The sequence below is a fragment of the Triticum aestivum genome, chromosome 2B (assembly GCF_018294505.1).
Source record: "Triticum aestivum cultivar Chinese Spring chromosome 2B, IWGSC CS RefSeq v2.1, whole genome shotgun sequence".
NCBI classification, from domain to species: domain Eukaryota; kingdom Viridiplantae; phylum Streptophyta; class Magnoliopsida; order Poales; family Poaceae; genus Triticum; species Triticum aestivum.
In genome coordinates this window covers 98,061,736-98,083,110 of record NC_057798.1, presented here as the reverse complement: position 1 = coordinate 98,083,110, position 21,375 = coordinate 98,061,736, and the positions used below count along the sequence as shown (strand labels likewise).

General features: G+C 47.1%; 1 protein-coding gene across 1 annotated transcript; it reads right to left on the bottom strand.

The window, feature by feature from the left end:
* Nucleotides 1-5,009: 5,009 nt before the first annotated feature.
* Nucleotides 5,010-8,866, bottom strand: LOC123043689 (actin-related protein 2/3 complex subunit 5A). Its single transcript, XM_044466216.1, has 5 exons — nucleotides 8,623-8,866; nucleotides 6,911-7,057; nucleotides 6,760-6,832; nucleotides 6,564-6,664; nucleotides 5,010-5,460 (listed from the first exon to the last, which is right to left on the bottom strand). Exons 2-5 carry the CDS (start codon nucleotides 7,006-7,008, stop codon nucleotides 5,325-5,327), a joined length of 408 nt encoding a protein of 135 aa, XP_044322151.1. The 5' UTR covers nucleotides 7,009-7,057; nucleotides 8,623-8,866; the 3' UTR covers nucleotides 5,010-5,324.
* Between the last annotated feature and the right edge of the window lie 12,509 nt (nucleotides 8,867-21,375).

Below are 21,375 nucleotides of genomic sequence, written 5' to 3'. Positions count from 1 at the left end.
CATCAACACTTGATGCTCTTTTATTGATTTCTACCTTCGTCGATTTCAGCATCACGAAGAGCTCGGGAATCATTTTCATCATCCCTTGCATTATAGTTCATCACGAAGTTCCAGTAACTTGGTGATGGTGACTAGAGAACTCTGCCAATCACTATCTTATCTGGAAGATTAACTCCCACTTGATTCAAGCGATTGTTAGTACTCAAACAATCTAAGCACTTGCTCACTAGTTGAGCAATTCTCCTCCATCTTTTTTAGCTATAGAACTTGTTGGAGACTTCATATCTCTTAACTCGGGTATTTGCTTGAAATGTTAACTTCAACTCCTGGAACATCTCATATGGTCCATGACGTTCAAAAACATCTTTGAAGTCCCGATTCTAAGCTGTTAAGCATGGTGCACTAAACTATCAAGTAGTCATCACATTGAGCTAGCCAAACGTTCATAACGTCTGCATCTGCTCCTGCAATAGGTTTGTCACCTAGTCGTGCATCAAGGACATAATTTTCCTGTGCAGCAACGAGGATAATCCTCAGATCACGGATTGAATCCGCATCATTGCTACTAACATCTTTCAACTTAGTTTTCTCTAGGAACACATATAAAACATAGGGAAGCAACAACGCAAGCTATTGATCTACACCATAATTTGCAAAATACTACCAGGACTAAGTTCATGAGAAATTAAAGTTCAATTAATCATATTACTTAAGAACTCCCACTTAGATAGACATCCCTCTAATCTTCTAAGTGATCACGTGATCCAAATCAACTAAACCATGTCCGATCATCACGTGAGATGGAGTAGTTTCAATGGTGAACATCACTATGTTGATCATATCTACTATATGATTCACGCTCGACCTTTCGGTCTCTGTGTTCCGAGGCCATATCTGTTATATGCTAGGCTCGTCAAGTTTAACCTGAGTATTCCGCGTGTGCAACTGTTTTGCACCCGTTGTATTTGAACGTAGAGCCTATCACACCCAATCATCACGTGGTGTCTCAGCACGAAGAACTTTCGCAACGGTGCATACTCAGGGAGAACACTTCTTGATAATTAGTGAGAGATCATCTTAAAATGCTACCGCCGAACTAAGCAAAATAAGATGTATAACAGATAAACATCATATGCAATCAAAATATGTGACATGATATGGCCATGATCATCTTGCGCCTTTGATCTCCATCTCCAAAGTACTGTCATGATCTATATTGTCACCGGCACGACACCATGATATTCATCATCTTGATCTATATCAATGTGTCGTCACATGGTTGTCTCGCCAACTATTTCTCTTGCAACTATTGCTATCGTATAGCGATAAAGTAAAGCAATTATTTGGCACTTGCATCTTATGCAACAAAGAGACAACCATAGGGCTTCTGCCAGTTGCCGATAACTTCAACAAAACATGATCATCTCATACAACAACTTATATCTCATCACGTCTTGACCATATCACATCACAACATGCCCTGCAAAAACAAGTTAGACATCCTCTACTTTGTTGTTGCAAGTTTTACGTGGCTGCTATGGGCTGAGCAAGAACCGTTCTTACCTACGCATCAAAACCACAACGATAGTTCGTCAAGTTAGTGATGTTTTAACCTTCTCAAGGACCGGGCGTAGCCACACTCGGTTCAACTAAAATTGGAGAAACTGACACCCGCCAGCCACCTGTGTGCAAAGCACGTCGGTAGAACCAGTCTCGTGTAAGGGGTACGCGTAATGTCGGTCCGAGCCGCTTCATCCAACAATACCGCCGAACCAAAGTATGACATGCTGGTAAGCAGTATGACTTGTATCGCCCACAACTCACTTGTGTTCTACTCGTGCATATAACATCAACGCATAAAACCTAGGCTCGGATGCCACTGTTGGGGAACGTAGTAATTTTAAAATTTTCCTACGCACATGCAAGATCATGGTGATGCATAGCAACGAGAGGGGAGAGTGTTGTCCATGTACCCTCGTAGACCGTAAGCGGAACCGTTATGACAACGCGGTTGATGTAGTCGTACGTCTTCACGATCCGACCGATCCAAGCACCGAACGTACGGCACCTCCGAGTTCAGCACACGTTCAGCTCGATGACGATCCCCGGACTCCGATCCAGCAGGGTGTCGGGGATGAGTTCCGTCAGCACGACGGCGTGGTGACGATGATGATGTTCTACCGATGCAAGGCTTCGCCTAAACACCGCAACGATATGACCGAGGTGGAATATGGTGGAGGGGGGCACCGCACACGGCTAAGGAACGATCACGAAGATCAACTTGTGTGTCTATGGGGTGCCCCCTGCTCCCGTATATAAAGGAGCAAGGGAGGAGGAGGCCGGCCCTAGGAGGGGGCGCACCAAGTGTGGAGTCCTACTAGGACTCCCTAGTCCTAGTAGGATTCCACCTCCCATATGGAATAGAAAAAGAGGAAGGGAAAAGGAGAAGGAAGGAAGGGGGCGCCCCCCTTCCCTAGTCCAATTCGGACCAGACCAAGGGGAGGGGTGCGGCCACCTTCTTTCCCGTATGGACCAATAAGGCCCAATACGTATTCCCGTAACTCTCCGGTACTCCGAAAAATACCCGAATCACTCGGAACCTTTCCGATATCCGAATATAGTCGTCCAATATATCGATCTTTACGTCTCGACCATTTCGAGACTCCTCGTCATGTCCCCGATCTCATCCGGGACTCCAAACTCCTTCGGTACATCAAAACTCATAAACTCATAATATAACTGTCATCGAAACCTTAAGCGTGCGGACCCTACGGGTTCGAGAACTATGTAGACATGACCGAGACACGTTTCCGGTCAATAACCAATAGCGGAACCTGGATGCTCATATTGGCTCCCTCATATTCTACGAAGATCTTTATCGGTCAAACCGCATAACAACATACGTTGTTCCCTTTGTCATCGGTATGTTACTTGCCCGAGATTTGATCGTCGGTATCCAATACCTAGTTCAATCTCGTTACCAGCAAGTCTCTTTACTCATTACGTAATGCATCATTCCGTAACTAACTCATTAGCTACATTGCTTGCAAGGCTTATAGTGATGTGCATTACCGAGAGGGCCCAGAGATACCTCTCCGACAATCGGAGTGACAAATCCTAATCTTGAAATATGCCAACCCAACATGTACCTTCGGAGACACCTGTAGAGCTCCTTTATAATCACCCAGTTATGTTGTGACGTTTGGTAGCACACAAAGTGTTCCTCCGGTAAACGGGAGTTGCATAATCTCATAGTCATAGGAACATGTATAAGTCATGAAGAAAGCAATAGCAACATACTAAACGATCAAGTGCTAAGCTAACGGAATGGGTCATGTCAATCACATCATTCTCCTAATGATGTGATCCCGTTAATCAAATGACAACTCTTTTGTCCATGGCTAGGAAACATAACCATCTTTGATAAACGAGCTAGTCAAGTAGAGGCATACTAGTGACACTATGTTTGTCTATGTATTCACACATGTATTATGTTTCCGGTTAATACAATTCTAGCATGAATAATAAATATTTATCATGATATAAGGAAATAAATAATAACTTTATTATTGCCTCTAGGGCATATTTCCTTCATCTCCTTAGGGCCGTCGACACGGGGGGGCAAAGTTGGCGACCACCCAGGCCCCCCAAAATCGCAGTTTTATGTCAGGATGAAAAAGGGTCAGCTTACCTGCTTGCTGGATTGGGGTTGTACTACGCTTCGGCACTGTCGTCGTCCGGCGCCGAAGCACAACACAACCACAATCCAGTTGTCGCCTCGTGCCACCGGATGACGACAGCGCCGAAGCGTAGCGCAACCCCAATTCAGCAATTCGCCTCGATCGCGCCACTGGATGACAACATCGTCGTGCAACACTTTTCTCTAATATGTGCCTTCTTTTGCCGCCCCAAGTTTAGGCCTCTCGATGATGCATGTATCACTGTAGGTAACTTCATGTAGTTCCTACTCTGCTCCTATCAATAATTAATTAGTTAACCATGATTGAATTACTTGTCTTTTTCGCACCACGCTAAACTTAAACTGTGACGTAGTCTTAAATTTTGGTTTTCAGAATTGCTTCCCCGTTGAACATGTACTAGTAATGTTGTAGTTACACTATCAGGTCTTCAGGGAAGATCCGCAGGGCAGTCCTGACTTTGTGCATCAAACCTCCATTGAATCATCTTTCTATTCATTATTCATCAATCGATCATGCATTTCTCATTACCATGATGACATTTGTCCATCTATCATGTATTTGTGTAATTACCATGATGACGTTTGTCCATCTATCATGTATTTGTTCTCAAATCATCAATCGACCATGCATTTCTTTGATTGTTTCAGATAGAACTATTTTGAGGATAGTTGCTCATACAAGATTCATAGATAGTTGTTCATACATGTTTCATGGTTCGGCATTCTTCTGTTCTCTTATCTTGATAAACCAAGAATTCATGTCCTGATGCTTTTCAGTAGAACATGATGTTAGTTTATTGCTTTAGCAGTACCTCCAGTACTTTAAATTTCATAATTGATGTATTTTTAAATTGTACGTATGAAATAACACATAATCAAGAAATTGAATTAAGTGAAAGTATACTTTAGTTGTATTAGCCATATATTTTTAAGTTAGGGCCTCATTTTGCATTTCATCCTGAGGCCCCAAATGTCTGAAGATGGCCCTGCTCCCTACCAAGCCATGTCTTAGTGCCACCCGTCGTGGTTGTCGTGTTTTTCGGCCTCGCCCCGACTTGCTTTCCCTACGCTCGTAGGTCCTCCTCGCCTCCTCGACATATTTTCTGTCGAGCTTACAGTGACCCGATTGAGTCGATTCCCATAGGCAGATTATAAGTAGTGCTCAGTTGCTACTTGCTACCATGATTTTTCTGACACTTGGGCCAGCTTCAAGTGACGGCTTTCCCGCGGCCGTCCAGTCGCGGGAGATAATCTCGTCGCATGAATGAATCCCGCGATTGGTTGCCTGGCAAAACGCACAGCAGAATCATGGACGCGATCATAGGTTACTATACTACACACATATACTGAACGATTCTTCTGCACGCTCAGCCTTTGAGTTGGGCTGATTGAGTTTACATGCCAGAAAAAAGGATCTAAAACTCCAATCTTGTAATCAAGATGCAACTAACCAAACTAGCTGCAAATAAGCCACAATGCAAAAATGCTCTATCCAGCTACGAAGCTGCCAAACTGCAAATACAAGGGGTCAAAACAATCATCTTCAGCATTTATAAAGTCCATACAACTAATTCGACCTGACAAGATCTTCACAGCATAGACCCTTGATGAAGACGAAGGAGGCTCACACAGTGTTTACAGTGTCGGCGAGTGACCGCAGTATGCATCCTAAGCCAGCTCTCTCCGTCAGTTTCTCATGGATTTTGAGGCACTGGTCACACGTCGGCCGGTCACCAGTGGACAAACCTCTGTACAGGTATCTACATTGCAGAGAGAAAACATATGCAGATTAGATGGTTGTTTCCATAAAATTTGACTTACACTGCAAGTCTGCAGAGGAAAGATTGAGAGGGAATGGCCCCAGAATCATAAACGGGCAACAATATTAGAGATGGTTAAACAAACTGGAGCCTTTGAGGAAATTATTGTATTGCGAAGTAAGTGAACCACACAAACCAAAGGAGAACGGTGTTAAAAATTCCACCAAACATGAGAAATGAGAAGGGACATAAGGAGTGGCTACCTACGCCTTCGAGCGAAAGGGCGGAAGACTATATACCGGTATCATGTTCAAACAATGATGGTTCAGCACGCACTCTGAGGTGAAAACAGTCGACATAAAGTAGTGCTGTAGAGCATCTCCAATAGCATTGCCCGAATTTCGTTACCTAAAATCAGTTTTAGATAGGAGAGAGAAGATTCAGAGAATCGAAGCCTTTTTTGTTCTCCTCCAACAGCATACCTAAAAACTGCCTACCTATGTTTCATTCGATTGCTTCCACCTCTATTTGAATTGTGTAAATACACTCCAAATGAACTCTACGTCACATCAAACAATGATTCGGACATATTTCCATCATGGATCAGACATTTGCAAACACAATGACCAACATCATGGATGTGCATGCACCCTGACAAATGCCGTTTCATTTATTGCAAGAGCTATCAATGATCTGTGTGGTTCGGTTGTCTTGAAATGCTAAGTGAGCTAATACTTGTGGTAGTGGTCTGGTCGACACTAACTTCATCTGAAGGTAATGAAACAGAAAAACTCTATGTTACAGTGACACATTTTGGAATGCAAAACACAAATGGCGCATGAAAAAGCAGAAGTCGTGAAAAGAATATGTGAGGCAATGGCTGCCGCAATACTGTCCAGGAAGACCAAACCAGCAAAATGCTGTGCTGTTACCGCATAGTACTTGGGAGGCTGAACTAGAAACTACTGATCAACACCATCCGAATTCCAAACAGCAGCCCTACACTCAAATGTTGCATACAGCAATTTACACTGACTCGATTAAAGCAGTTGGATGTTGGCAGCAAGAAAGGGAATTAGGGAAGGGAAGGGGACGAGTCTCACTTCATGAGGATGTCGTAGTACTCGGTATCCAGTGAGTTGAACATGCCGTCGATGTCCCTGATCGCCATCATGGCGCGGTGCACCACGATCCAGTTCGCCGACTGCAACAAGATGAAGAAACCAGCATGTTTATTACGTGATTTTGAAGACGTTCCATGGGAGAAACGAGACAAGGAGCGCTGACAGAGAACCAAACCTTGCATCGCTCGTCGCGGGTCTTGAGGGGCGACCCCTCGAGCGCCGTCTTGAGGGCTTCCACCGGCTTCGACCTGCCCGCGCCGCACAGCATAATCAATCAGCATACAGCAGAGGAATCGGGAAGGGAGAGGGAGGGGAGGGAAGCTTACTGCTTGAGGAGGGTCTCGATCTTGCGGGACTTCTGCTCGATGCGGCTGATGAGGGCCTCCAGGTTCTCCTCCGTCTCGAGGTAGGCTGCTGACGCCATCTCGCCGGCCACCAGGAGGGCGAGGCGGTGTTAGGTTTTCTGGTTGGACCTGTAGGAAGGAGTCGACTTGTGTGTGAGTGTTATGTTATAGGGAAACTAACTAGAACTACTTCGACACCTCTTTTGGAAGTATAAAACTACTCATGATTAACAACACTAAAGAAACCATGGATAAAATTCCATCACGAGGGGGAAAAAGAAAACCAACTAAAACTACTCATGATCAACAACACTAACAAATCCATGGATAAAATTACATCGCGAGGCAAACACAAAGAATATGGAAACATGACAGTAGAACCATTCCTACACAGCTTGGGATGTATGAAACCTATGCATCCCATAGTGGGGAATTACAGTTGGCACAGTTTTTGGCGCCTCTTTTGGATGTACAAAAACTACTGATGATGTGAAAAACTAACATAGCCCCGTTGACAAAAAATTCCATTGCAGACGAACAAGAAAAGGATTTCATCCTGGAAAAAGACGTATATAGTGTAATTTCAGGACATGGCCAAGACGTATATACTGTAGATGGAAAAAGATTTCATCCTGCTGGAACCATGTTTTTTTCTAGCAGCCCAGAGATAGGAAACTGTGTCTAGTCAAAACCTTTTATTAGCAACAAAGAGCAAGTGGCAGCTCCAGGAAATCTAAGTTAGTAATAGATACAAAAGCCCCCATTCTGCTTTACCTGCTTGTTTTAGTTAAAAGACCAAACCAAATCCCTTTCATTTTTAGTAGTAATACATGCTACTCTTAATTCTTATATAACCATCATTCTGAATTCTTAAAGACTATTAGTACTAATCTATACAGGATATTATTACTCAGGATATAGACTTTGGTCTTTGGCTGGTAACATGTGCAAGCTAGCTGCATGTCTCAGTTCAGTACAAGTGCATGTCCGCATGTTTGCCAGCTGCATGTTTAATATTTGAACAAATGATCGGCATGAAAAAGCTTGATAAGATATAAAATGAATTGCTGAAACTTTGTTCTAGTGTTCAGGACCGGTCATCAGAGCAGCTGCCGTGGACTCGGGAAAGTTCAGGACTAAATTTTGAGCTCCCTGTCGTTCATCGTAAAGTTCAGCAGAAACTCAGAAAAGGCTGAAGCACATTGCTTCAAGATGTTGCCAGACTAGGATTTTTAGCTGGAGATTTGCTCACTTATACTAGTGCTTTCTCTATTCGCAAGTATATTGGCATGTCCTGAAATCTGAAGGTCACTTGGACGCAGTGTTTGCAGCATTGGTGTCATTGTAGTATTCAGACTTTTTAAATGTGGTTATCGTTTCCATTTGTTGCTGCTATATAGAAAAGATCCGGCCAAACGGATCTGAATTTGAATGAAATGCACAATCTTAACAGCAGTAGCAGGCCAAACGGATCTGAATTTGAATGAAATGCACAATCTTAACAGCAGTAGCAGGCACCGCGGAGAGATGAAGTGGCGGACGCGGGCAGCCGCGAATCATGCGATTAGCAATAGCGGACGTTGCGGAATCTGGCGGACGCGCGGCGGCCGTGTCGACTTGCATCCTGAAATCCTCCTCCCTTCCCCCAACGAGAACAGAAGCTGAGAGCGGCGCGTGAGCGGCGTGGTACTCACCTGAGATCTCGCTCCCTCTCGCTTCCGACGGGCGAATCGAACCCGACGAGCCCCAGCCGTCAATCACCTCCGCCCTGGTTGCGCCTGCTTGCCGGAGGTGCGACGACGGCTGCCGCGGAAGCGCTCGATGTCCGCCGGAGGAGTGGAAGACGACCAAGGGGAAAGGGGATCGGGATGCCTGAGTGCCTCTCTCTCTCTCTCTCTCTCTCTCTCTCCGGCGCGAGCCCCGAACGGACGACCACGTCACGGTAGAGAAAAGGAGTAATTTCTCGCTTGGGCCTTGGTGGACCAGCCGGCCTGGAAGCAGTACAGGCAGAGACGCGCCCGGCTATATCTCGCCTCGCGCGACACCGAACCGAATAGCCACTGCTCTCACTAGGAACCGCTATATTGGGCCAGCCCACTTTGCTTTGTTTCGTTTGTTTCTTTGGTTCGTTAGTTCTTTTTTCATTTTTGTCCATACTTAGAAAATAATCTAAAACACATATAACTAAAAAATTTATTAAATTTTCAAAGTGTTCATCATGCATTTTAAAAAATGTCTTATGATGTAAAAAAATCTGCAACTTTTATACAATATTAGTACTGTTTAACAAAAAAATGTTTGTGGAATTTAAAAAAGTTAAGACATTTAAAAAAATATTCGTGAATTTAAGTAAACAACTATAAAATGTAGTAAAAGGTTTGCGTGACTTAAAAAATAAGTTTAGTAACAACCAAAAAATGTACATAAAATTGAAAAGAAAATGTTTATACAATGTAACAAGAATATTCACATAGTTTAAAGAAAATTCTTAGTGCCATTGAAAAAAATCAACTTTTATTTGAAAAATGTTCCACAACAATGTTTACTGAAAAAATCTATATGTGTTGGGAAAAGAAAAGAAACAAGAAAAATAAATAAAAACAAATAAAACCGGTAAAGAAACATAAAAAACGAAGAAGGAAAGAGAAGGTAAAACAACGTAGAATCTTCTAAATACATGATGAAGCAGGACATTAGTAAAAGTGGAAAATCCCCCCCCCCCCCCCCCCCCCCCCCAAAGGGAGCTCGTGAATTAGACCCTCATCTACCGTATGACACAACATCGCCGACTTGGCAACTTAGATGTCCAATAAGCTCGATGTGATACGGAACCAGCTTTGGTGTCAATGATACCACTCGGGGCTTCATTAATCTGGTTTTGCTAGATTTATGATGTAATTTATATGGTTAAGTTCAGGGGATGTCGAGACCTTCAGAAGGATTTGAAGTGAAAACCAATTCAAATGCACAAGTCAAAACGGTGCACAGGCTCGTCTTCACCCCGTGAACAGTACATTCAAAAAAGTAAAAAGGATAAATAAATCTAAAGAAATAGCCATCGAATATGCACATGTGCACACAAAATCTCGTGGTGTTTGCACACCTGAGGAGCTCGTACCAAAACAACAGAGCAAAATCAGCTACGAAAAGAGCTATTTTTTAAAGTTTCTCACACACTAAAACTTGTTTTTCAGGGCAGGAGCTCCTCGTATGTTCAAACACTGAAAATTTTTACAAAAACCTTGCGCAGACCAGCATCTTGGATGCCTGAAAATTTAGGATTTATAAAAAAAATAGTACTGTTTTTTAAATTTACTATTCACGCCCGGATGCAAAATAGCCGCCCTCTTTCAAATGTGGAGTCAACAGTTGAGTTTGCCCTAATCCCAGCAGATCCACAGCGCTGGCAGGCACTAATTGCTCCTTCACTCTTTTCTCTCCATCGGTCGATCGGTACCACTGCAAGTCTGTAACGCATCCGCAGCCACGCATCATGACACAACCGATGATGGATCATCGATGCGTGCGAGTGCGACGATGCCATTCCGCAGAGACGAATCGATCCAACGCGATGGAAACCGGGCCATGCATGCACTCCATCAAGTACGCACGTCCCGTCCCGTCCCGTCTTCAACCCGTCGGTTCACGCCGACGTACGTTCCCAAACTGTCATCCGAACGAACATCTGAACAAATGGAAGCCCTTGCGTACGTCGATGCTGCCTGCCTGGCCAAATCCCGTCGGCGACGAGAAAAGCCATGGATTCCGCGTGCGTGCATGCAGCAGCAGCCCGTGGATCTCGCCCGCGCCGGCGCATGCATGCATGTGCGTTCGTCCGACGCACCGCGCCGCGCCTATCTCTCGCGCGCGCTATCGGTCTCCGGCAGAGTTGCGTCCCGGCGGCTCCAACCGTGCCGTTGCCGGCCGCATCGCCGTGTTGCCGGGCGAAAAGGATGGCAGCTTTAAAGCCGCGGGCGTGGTCCGGCACCGAACTGCCGGGCCGCGGGCGGGCGCACGCCTCGCGGGCCGACCGGTCCCCGTCGGGAACACGCGGACGCCAAACATTCTTCCTGTCCTTTCCAGATCGATCCATCCATGCGCGTGATGTGGACGTATAACGGCGGGGGCACAAAAGACTCGGCCTATTTGATTTCGACTTTTGTAAAACAGTTTTGTTAAAGCAAATTTCAATGTGCCCTAAGAGCATCTCAAACAGGAGCATAAAAGTTTAGCGCGTCACAGTAGCACTTTTAGCGCGCCGGACACAGTATTGATTTAGCAGATGCCTAAAAACGCGCGTCCAAAAAAGACCCAGTGCAAATTATGAACCGCGCGCAATCCGCCGCCCAAAATTTGCAGCTTCTGGTAGTGTTTTTTAGCACGTGTCCGATCCTTTTTTGCGTGTGCACTATTTTATAGTTTTTGCTGGAGTTGCCTTGCGCACAAAAAACCCAAATTTTAGCGCGGAGTAGTTTCTGTGCACCTGTTGGATATGCTCTAAGTATTGCACATCTAACAGGTGCGCGCGCCAAAAGACGCGTCTGCACGATAAAATCGGAATTTAGCGCGCGCGGCCCGGTTTCGTGCGCTCCAACGGTGGCGGCAAACTACCGCGCGCGGGGGAGAGAAAGCGGCAGCTGGTGCGTTAGATTTGGCACGCCGCTTCGCGCGCGCCTATAAAATCTGGCGCTCGCCACGCGCTCATCACACTGCCACGCACCCTTCTCCTCGCCGCTTTCCCCGCCGCCATCGCGCCACCATGCCGTCGTGCCGCCGGGGTTCTTCGGGCTACCACAGCGTCCGCGAGCATCCGAGCGGCTGGTACTCCGCCGAGATCCGGTCTGGCGACGTCCGGCTCGGTCTCGGGTCGTTCCGGACCGCGCACGAGGCGGCCCGCACATACGACGCGTCGGCGTGGCGCTTGGAGAGGCCCTCGTCGCAGATGAACTTTCGGGACGTCTTCACGCGCGAGCAGGCGCAGCGCGTCGCCCCTCCGCCTCGTCTCATCACCGACCGGGATCGTGCGGACCACGTTCGGCAGCAGCGCCGCCTCCTCGTCGCCGAGGAGGATGGGCGAGCCATGGCGGAGTGGCGCCGTCGCCACCCGGAGGACGTCGCCGCCGAGATCGCCTTCTGGGCACAGAGGATGGCGCAAGGCACTGGCCTTATCGCAGTGCGATATCGTCGAGAACGGCGGGCAGTCGATCTTCTCCCCCAACGATGTGCGTTGGGCTAACATGTGGCTCGATACCTCGGACAACACCACCGAGGATGATGATGGTGATGATGATGACGGCTGGGAGTCCCCGTAGTTTTTCTCGTTGCACCGTAGTTTTTTCTATCTAGTGGCACCGTAGTTCTATCTATCTATACTTTGGAACTATGTAAAATATCTTTATATCCTTTTTTCTATGCTATGAACTATGTATATTTTTTATGTATGCAAAGTTTATTTTTTCTAAATGTTGTGCGAGAGCGCGCGCGCTGCATTTTAGCGCGCCTGCTGGAGCTACGCGCGCGCTGCATTTTAGCGCGGCCGCTGGAGCCAGCACTGTGCGCCGCGCCTAACCTGGCGAAGGGCGTGCCTTAAACCGGAATTTAGCGCGTCGCGCGTTTGGCGCCTGTTGGAGATGCTCTAAGAGCATCTACAACCGGACGCCTTAAACCCGTCTTAAACACCCGGGCAGACTGCCTAGGTACTAATCGATCATGAAAATGCGACCTAGACGGGAGTCTTAAACGAGTCTCAAATGTCCGGGCTGACCGGCACCCCTCACATCTAGTCCAAGTATGGGACGGATATGGGGGCGTCCGGGCGTGTCCGTCACGCCAAACCCGACAGCCCGACCCCACCTGAAAATGCACCAAATCCACCCCCTCGACCTACCGGATCCATTTGCTCTCTCCTTTCTTCTTCCTCCGTCTCGCCGCTCCGCCACCCTGCGCGCTCCGCGGCCGTTCCTAGCCTCTGCGCCGCTAGCATCGGCACAACAGTCCTCTCACCCGTCCTCGCCGCCGGGGACGTCTTGCACACGTAGCTACTCAATAATCTTGTGGAGCATATGTGGACCCGCAATGAAAACCAAAGAGCTAATGTCTGAGTTGTGCACTTCAAAAAACTTATGAAGACCTATGTATTTTGGTACCAACATTTTCTATTTACTTGGGACATTGGCGTGTATGATGAACGTGCATTGATTTGAGAGTCCGAATTTGAGATATATAGATGCCAGGCACAAGATATGAGGGGCCGGCGGGCGCGGCCCCCTGACGCGCCAGCGGGCGTATAGAGGGCCGGATTTACCAAGTCCGGTTGCAGATGCTCTAGTCCTATGTCATTGATTTTTTTAATCATATCAATTGTGGAAAACTGGGATTCTCGTGATATTTTGATTAGTAGGATTGACTTCTACAAGTTTTTTTAAACTATTCCGTTGAACTAGAAACTAGCATAATGCCCGTGCGTTGCCACGGAGCTAATAAGAAGGAGAGATGTTAGGCCACCGACCTAGGAGATGATCGAAAGACGTTAGTATCTTGCATGATTCATAATAAAATAAAGGTAAAAAATACAGTAAGAGGGATGAGGTAGGTGTCGAAGAATCTGATATGACTGTAGTAAGACATTTCAAAGATTCATAAGGAGACCCCTAAAAAATAGATTTATAGTGAGACAATATTTTGAATCTGTAAACATGGAAAAATGGGCATTACAATTTGTTCACTCTCCTATGGTATGATATAGAACTTGACATTGGAAGAGAAACTAAAACTAAAATCATGATTTTGAGTTGGAATCATATTTTTTGTAATTGTTATTTGTGTCTTCCACATGAGTGTGGGTTTCCATTAAAATGATGTAAAAAGATATGATTTTTTTAATGTGAACCTTCCAATCTTTTCTAGACACTTAGCAAGTAGAAAGTGAAAATTACATTTAACTAAACCATACAAATAGCCGTCGTGTAGTTTGGAAATTGCTGCAATGACGTAAAGAGCTATTGGAATGTTTCACACGTGTCATGGAGGTGAGAGTGGATAAATGTAGATTCACAAATATATTGAAAAAGAGGACGTCCTCTGTCTTTTGGGTCGATTGATATTATTTTCACGAATACGTGCAAAGTGTATCATTCCATTGATAGAGTGTAGAAAGTACATGGTGGTATTCCCTGTGATGCGTACGCTATAGAGCATCTCCAACAGCCACGCAAAATGAGCGCCGCGCCGCAAATTTGGCTTTTTTAGCGCGCACGTAATCGATACAGTGGCTCTAGCGGACGCGCAAAAAGTGCGCGCCCGGCATATAGAGTTGGGCGCGCGGTCCGAATCGACATCACATGTTGTGTATTTGGTGTGCCCGTTTTCGCACGCGGCACACTCGAGTGCTCGCGCCGCACTCTCTCCGCCGCGCCACCTTCGCCACGCATGCGCCGCCGCCGGCGAACTGACCCGATAGACGCCCGTGCCGGCACCCCACTCACCCCTTCCTACAGTCGCGACCACTCCGTCGCCGCCGCCGCAAACCCTAGCGCGGGGAGCTTTGGCTTCGCCCCCGCCGGAGGATGAGGATGCAGCACGCAACAATGAAGAGGAGGAAGAAGAATCGTCTTCGGAGGAGTCGGATGAATCGGAGGAAGATGAGGATGAAGACGATGACGAGGCTTGATTGTTGTGCCTTTCGTTTGTGTCATGAACTTGATTTGCATTTTGAACTTGGTTGAACGATGTTGTGGGCATGAATTCAAACTTGTGGGCATGAACTTTTGGTCATCAACTTATTTGTGATTTAAAGTATATGACATGTCTTTGTTTTGTGACGTGTGAAATTTATTTTGTGTCCAAAATACAACAAATGGCATGCGCCGGCTGCCCGCGCGCGCTGCTGGAGCCAACGCTGCCTACCGCGCCAAACCTGACGATAGACACGTTGTAAACTATTTTTTAGCGCGCCGCGTGTTGGACGGCTATTGGAGATGCTCTAAGGCGTATATGAGGACACAGTCAAGGATTAGAGGGTGGGGTTGCTCAGACCCTTACAGATTATGTGTCAAGTTACAGTAATGATTATGCCTAACCCTGTAGCACTGAAATAAAGGACCACGTTTCAGAGCCAAAGGAATACAAATTACATGTTACACTTATGCTTGACTATTTCTATTGCTAGATTGCCATTCAAATAGGTTAAACATAGCCCGAGCAACCATCTCTAAGGGCGTGTTTGGTTTAAGTTTTGAACAGTAGTCGTATTGCATACACTTCTCAATCCAGCCTGGATGAGGAAAAACAGGCCCTAATACGCCATATGCAACTTGTTTGGTTGCCTACATCTAGTGTCCCTGCATTAGGTAATACGCAAGTGTATTTTGTTTGGTTGACTGCATTGGCCCTAGCGGCACATGAACACGGCGTTTGGTTGCATACGACGTACATATTGTGCTTACCTTGTACCCTAGTTCGTGAGCTTACTCATAATGATCACACCTAGCACACCGACGCCACAACACAGCAATGGTGATGAACTGGGCGAAGATGATGAAGTTCTTCAGCTTCATGCCGAACTGACGATCCACCTTAGCAGCTTCCACTTTGACAGCTCCAACCTTGGCACTGTCGACACTGCTGCCTCCATGCTTTCACACCCAGGCGGAGTAAGCTTGTTCTACTGCCTGCCTAATCTTGAACCCTCTATAGTTGTTGTTGCTATATGATGCCACTTGTGCATTGGCTTCTTCACATGAACTATAAACCCTTGGAACCTCATCGATGAACACGGCATACCACTTGCCCTAGAAATGCACAAGAGCAAGAGTTGAAGTAGCAAATCAATGGAGCACAAGTAGCAAGCAAAGTAGCACACAAACAACAATGAAGCAGAAGAGAAGTAAAGTATGCATGATCATACGGCATAGCAAGTTCAACCTAGCACTACCTTGGTGTTAACCTACCACCACATCCAAAAGAGGGTGTTGTCCTACCACCGCAAGTTCACCATCAGCGTGAGGGGTTAGTATATACCACCTCGCCAAAATATATAGACCATCAAATAGTTTTTGAGTGCTAGCTACACAAAATGTACGTCGTCATCGTCATCATCGTCGTCGCCGCCACTATCGGTGTCAAAACCGGCGGATCTCGGGTAGGGGGTCCCGAACTGTTCGTCTAAGGCTAATGGTAACAGGAGGCTGGGGACACGATGTTTACCCAGGTTCGGGCCCTCTCGATGGAGGTAATACCTTACTTCCTGCTTGATTGATCTTGATGATATGAGTATTACAAGAGTTGATCTACCATGAGATCGTAGAGGCTAAACCCTAGAAGCTAGCCTATGATTATGATTGTTGTGGTCCTACGGACTAAACCCTACGGTTTATATAGACACAGGAGGGGGCTAGGGTTACACAAAGTCGGTTACAGAGAAGGAGATCTACATATCTGAATCGCCAAGCTTGCCTTCCACGCAAAGGAGAGTCCCATCCGGATACGGGACGAAGTCTTCAATCTTGTATCTTCATAGTCCAACAGTCTGGCCAAAGCAGTCCGGCTGTCAGGATACCCCCTAATCCAGGACTCCCTCAGTAGCCCCTAAACCAGGCTTCAATGACGATGAGTCCGGCGCGCAGATTGTCTTCGGCATTGCAAGGTGGGTTCTTCTCCAAATTCTCCAGAGTGCCTATTGTAACGAGCAGTGTCCGGCTTCCCATCAATACTACACTCCTCGGCTTCTGTGCTGCCATAATGGCCGTCTCCACGTGTCGAGCGAATGCGAGAAGTCGGGGCATTTTTACATTTGCCACCCTGACCATGTAAGTAAATCGTCTTATTTAAAGAGACGGGGATCCTCAGATCCAAATCACACCATCCTTCCCCCGCGAGCATCCACCAGAGCGCGCCCGGAAGAATCCATTCCATCATGGCCAGTCGTCACGGCTCCTCCTCTCGCTCCCGTAGCACTAAGCCAGGCGACTGGGAGAAGTGGTCTGTGCCCCATAGCCGATTGGTAGAGTTGCAGACCCAGGGGTTTCTCCCGCCCGCATACATGGTCCCCATCCGAGCCAGACTTGCCACCTATAATGGCGGGGAGCAAGCGGAGAGCTTTCCCAATCCATCCAAGGGGGAGCGGGTATGTCTTGTCCCTTTTTTGCCGAGGGGACTTGGATTTCCAATCCATCCGTTCCTCCGTGGGCTCCTGGAGTTCTATGGCCTCCAGCTGCATCACTTCACTCCAGCCTCGATCTTACACATCGTCGGCTATGTCACCTTCTGCGAGCTGTTTCTGGGCTGCGAAGTTCATTTCGAGCTATGGAAGAGGCTATTTTGCCTCGTACCCCGTACTCAGGAGGGGTCAATATATCAAGTGGGTGGAGCCAAAATATGGTGCATCGCCGGGACCGGATACTTGTCCGGTACTCCGAAGAAGACATCCGAAGACTGGCCTTTGGAGTAGTTTTACATAGAGGACGTCCCTCTTCTGGACCCTATTCGGATGGGCCTTCCTGAGTTTACCAATGACCCATTGAAGAAACGCCTCAGCTGGCGCCCACGGAGCCCCTAGGAGGAAGATAACAGAGATGTCCTTTTTCTGATGGACAGGATAAAGACACTAGCTAGATCAGGACTGACAATTATTGAAGTTATGTCAATATGCATAATGCGGGGGGTACAACCACTTTAGTATCGGGGGAAACCCATGTGGCACTTCAATGGAGAAGACGACATCACCCGCTGCGGTCGTAAAGGTCCGGACTCCGCCGCCGCTCTGGCGAAAATATTGTCCGACCTATTCAAAGGAGACGAAGAGGAGTTCATCCGGATTAAACCAAGGGATGAATTCTCTATGTACAACCCCCCAAGCTGGGTGAGCTGCCACCTTTTATTCCAGCCTTTTCCTGCATTCCTTATCACAAATATTTACCTCGCTAATCCCTAGCAGGAACTGCAAAGAGCCATGAGGGAGGTTCACAGCCCGTCTCCACGGCCATAGGACCCCAACAGGGCCCTTGACCCCGGACTTGAAGAAGATCCGGACACATTTGTGGAGCTCATCGACTGGAACTTTTATCAGTTAAGTTGTGATGGTGCCTTGGTGGCCATCATAGCTTATTATCCTAGCCTACTCCCTGCATCGATAAGTAAAACCGGAGTCCCGATTCACAAGAAAGACACCTTTCTTACACCTTACCCACCGTATTTGAATTACGTTGTACAGGGAAGGTCATCGGAGCGCCGCGCCGAACCCGAGGCGACTCGTCAACAGGAAGCCCCGAAGCCAGGTTGGCTTAAAAGGAAGGCGATCAGGACAGAGACGCCGTTACAGAGGTATGATTAAAAAACCTGCTACGCAATTTATCATCCTTTGAAACATAATAATGTCCATGGCTCCCCAGCAGAAAGAGTACTCGCCGGACTACATCCGGAGAGGTTGCGGGTCATGCCTCCACCAGCCGGGCTCCGAGGCCGGACACTAGGGTGGAGGTTGCCGCGGGGGCAAAACCGGACAGTCCTCCTATAGAGGACGCGGATAGATTATCCGTCACGAACTCCGAAGTGGAGAGCGCCATGAATCATAGGCGCCGACGGGCCACATCACGCGACCCTAAATTCTCTGAAGAGGCGTTCAATGCCTTCAACTCAGGGGACGCGTACATCCGAGCTGCTCAAGATGGCCTTGCCAGAGCTACGGAGCAGTATGTAAAGGACATACAAGTAAGAAAATTTGATAAGTATGTATGTCAGTAGCCCCTGAGACTTGAAACAGTTGGCACAACTGATTTAAGGATCAATTATGTGCATAGGTTCTTACAGAGAAGAATACCCAGTTGTCTAAAGAGCTGGAAGAGTGCAAAGCCCAGCTACGGGCCGCAGTTGCCGGAATGGAGGAGTCCTAGAAGGCCTCGTCAGGTAACTTTTGTCTTGATCAAAAAAGAATGTACGGACATATACCAGTTTAATATTCGGCATGCGTGCTGATCTAACAATAGATTCTACAGACAATCCTGGAGGTAATCTGGAGATCATATCGGAGGATGACCCTCATGCTCAATGGCAGGTAAAGGCTGGCGAGCATGTACTTACAAAAGTTATACGGGAGAAGAATGATCTCCAGGACGCGAAGACCCGACTAGAAGTTGACTTGAAGGATGTCCGGGGCCAGCTTGCTGATTCCGTGAAAGAGAATAAGCGGCTTCGACGCGGCATTTTTAGTAAGTGCTTGAATGAACCGTTAAATAGTTCGGCTAAGAAACACACTTACAGAATTATATCTGTAGGTATGCTGACAGGTCGTCCCAGAGAGGAGATGCCCGGATCTGTAGGTGATCTTCTCCAAGAACTCTCACAACTGCACGAGCAAGTTCGGCAGGTGATGCAAGGTTTTGCCCAGGCTTTGTGGCCGTCCGCATCCCTGCCCGGAGGCATGGGAGAGCTCGTGGAGATGCTCAAGGGAGCGCGGCGGCGTTTCCGATTATGGAAGATATCGGCCTGCCGACAAGGTGCAAGGGAAGCCTGGGCCATGGTGAAGACATGATACACAAAGGCCGACCCGAACCATATGGCCGAGGTCGGATCTGTAGGGCCAGATGGGGAAGAGATCCCCGTTAGTCTGGTATATGACCAGGTAGATTTAGCCGCAAAGTATTCCCAACAGGATTATAGGCTAGACAGCCTGTTGGATGGTATAGAAGAAGAATTCAGTCAATCTAAGTGACTTTTTATACTTCGAAGGACATGTTTTGTCCCTGGCCGGATTGTAAATCATTTGTCTTGTCCGACCTTTTTGCTTCAATCTCTAGACCCGATAGTCCGGAGTGTATCCGAATACCCGCGCAGTTATGTAAAAACCGGGGTATGCGTGGAAACCAGGCGTAGGGGTCATAAGTGCTTGAACAGACAAGTACCCAATTAGTTATGTTATATTACATGGATAGTAAGAAACATCTTCCAGGAAGAATAGTTTCGTTAAGGGTTCCTTTCCCTGGGTGTGCATGCATTAATGTGCATGTTCAAACTGCAAAAAATGTTGCAGGATATAGACATCTGGCGGCATGTTTTGTAATAAGTAAAAGACATCTTTTGTTCACCGACCGAATATTCCCTTAAGAACACTAGCTTTCGGCTTCACCCAGTCTGAGGTACACATCCGGCTGACCCGGCAGTTACAATCGTAGAGGTGCTCCCCTTATGCCCTAGCCGAATTAACGGGAACGTAGGGCATAAACGCAAGAGCCAGGTAACCCAGCTTGGCCAAAACTTAAGTCATATCGATGCATATAATGGTGAAAAAAGGCACATATGGAGAAATGGCGCATATGCGGTGGGCATGAAGCCTAGAAGACAATTATGTTAGGCTTATGTATAAGAAGCCCCCAGGTATATTGAGCATGCATAGTGCGGCAGGAGTGTGCGGTCAAAGCATACGTGAAGCTCTTTAAAGCTATGTATATATAGAAGGGAGAGAGATAAGATATATACAAAAAAGGAAAACGGAGGTGAGGAGACAAACACAGAGTCTGGCACTAGGCATAGAATCTTTAGAGTCTGGCCGCGTTCCATGGGTTCGGCTCGAGTCAATTATCTGAGGCATCACGCACACGGTACGCTCCTCTGGTGAGAACTTTGTCAATGATGAAGGGACCCTCCCACTTGGGCTTGAGCTTGTCCTTTTTCTTCTCCGGTAGGCATAGAACGAGTTCGCCAATGTTATATGTTTTGGCCCGTACTTCTATGCTTTGGTACCTCCGAGCCTGCTGCTGATAAAATGCGGAACGGGCCTTCACGACATCCCGCTCCTCCTCCAGGGCATCTAAACTGTCCGCCGACCTAACTTGGCCTCTCTCTCTCTCTTCATACATGCGCGCTCTAGGTGAATCATGAATGATATCACAGGGCATCACTGCCTCTACGTCGTACACCATGAAAAATGGTGTGTATCCGGTGGTACAATTGGGCGTGGTCCGCAGCCCCCATAGTACGGAGTCGAGCTCCTCGACCCAGTGCGAATCTGATTCCTTCAAGGATCGCACTAGTCTGGGTTTGATGCCGCTCATAATAAGACCATTTGCTCGTTCGACTTGACTGTTTGTTTGGGGGTGATAGACAGAGGCATAATCTAGCTTAATACCCATCTTGCCGCACCATGTTTTCACCTCGTCGGTTATGAAATTGGAGCCATTATCAGTGATGATGTTGTGGGGGACACCGTAATGGTGTACGACTCCAGATATAAAGTCTATCACTGGTCCGGATTCGGCCGTTTTAACTGGCTTGGCCTCTATCCATTTGGTGAATTTATCTACCATGACCAACAGGTACTTTTTCTTATGGTTCCTTCCTTAAGGGGTCCAACCATATCGAGCCCCCAGACCGCAAAGGGCCAAGTTATGGGGATTGTTTGGAGAGCGGTAGGTGGCATATGGCTTTGATTGGCAAAAAGCTGGCAACCGACGCAA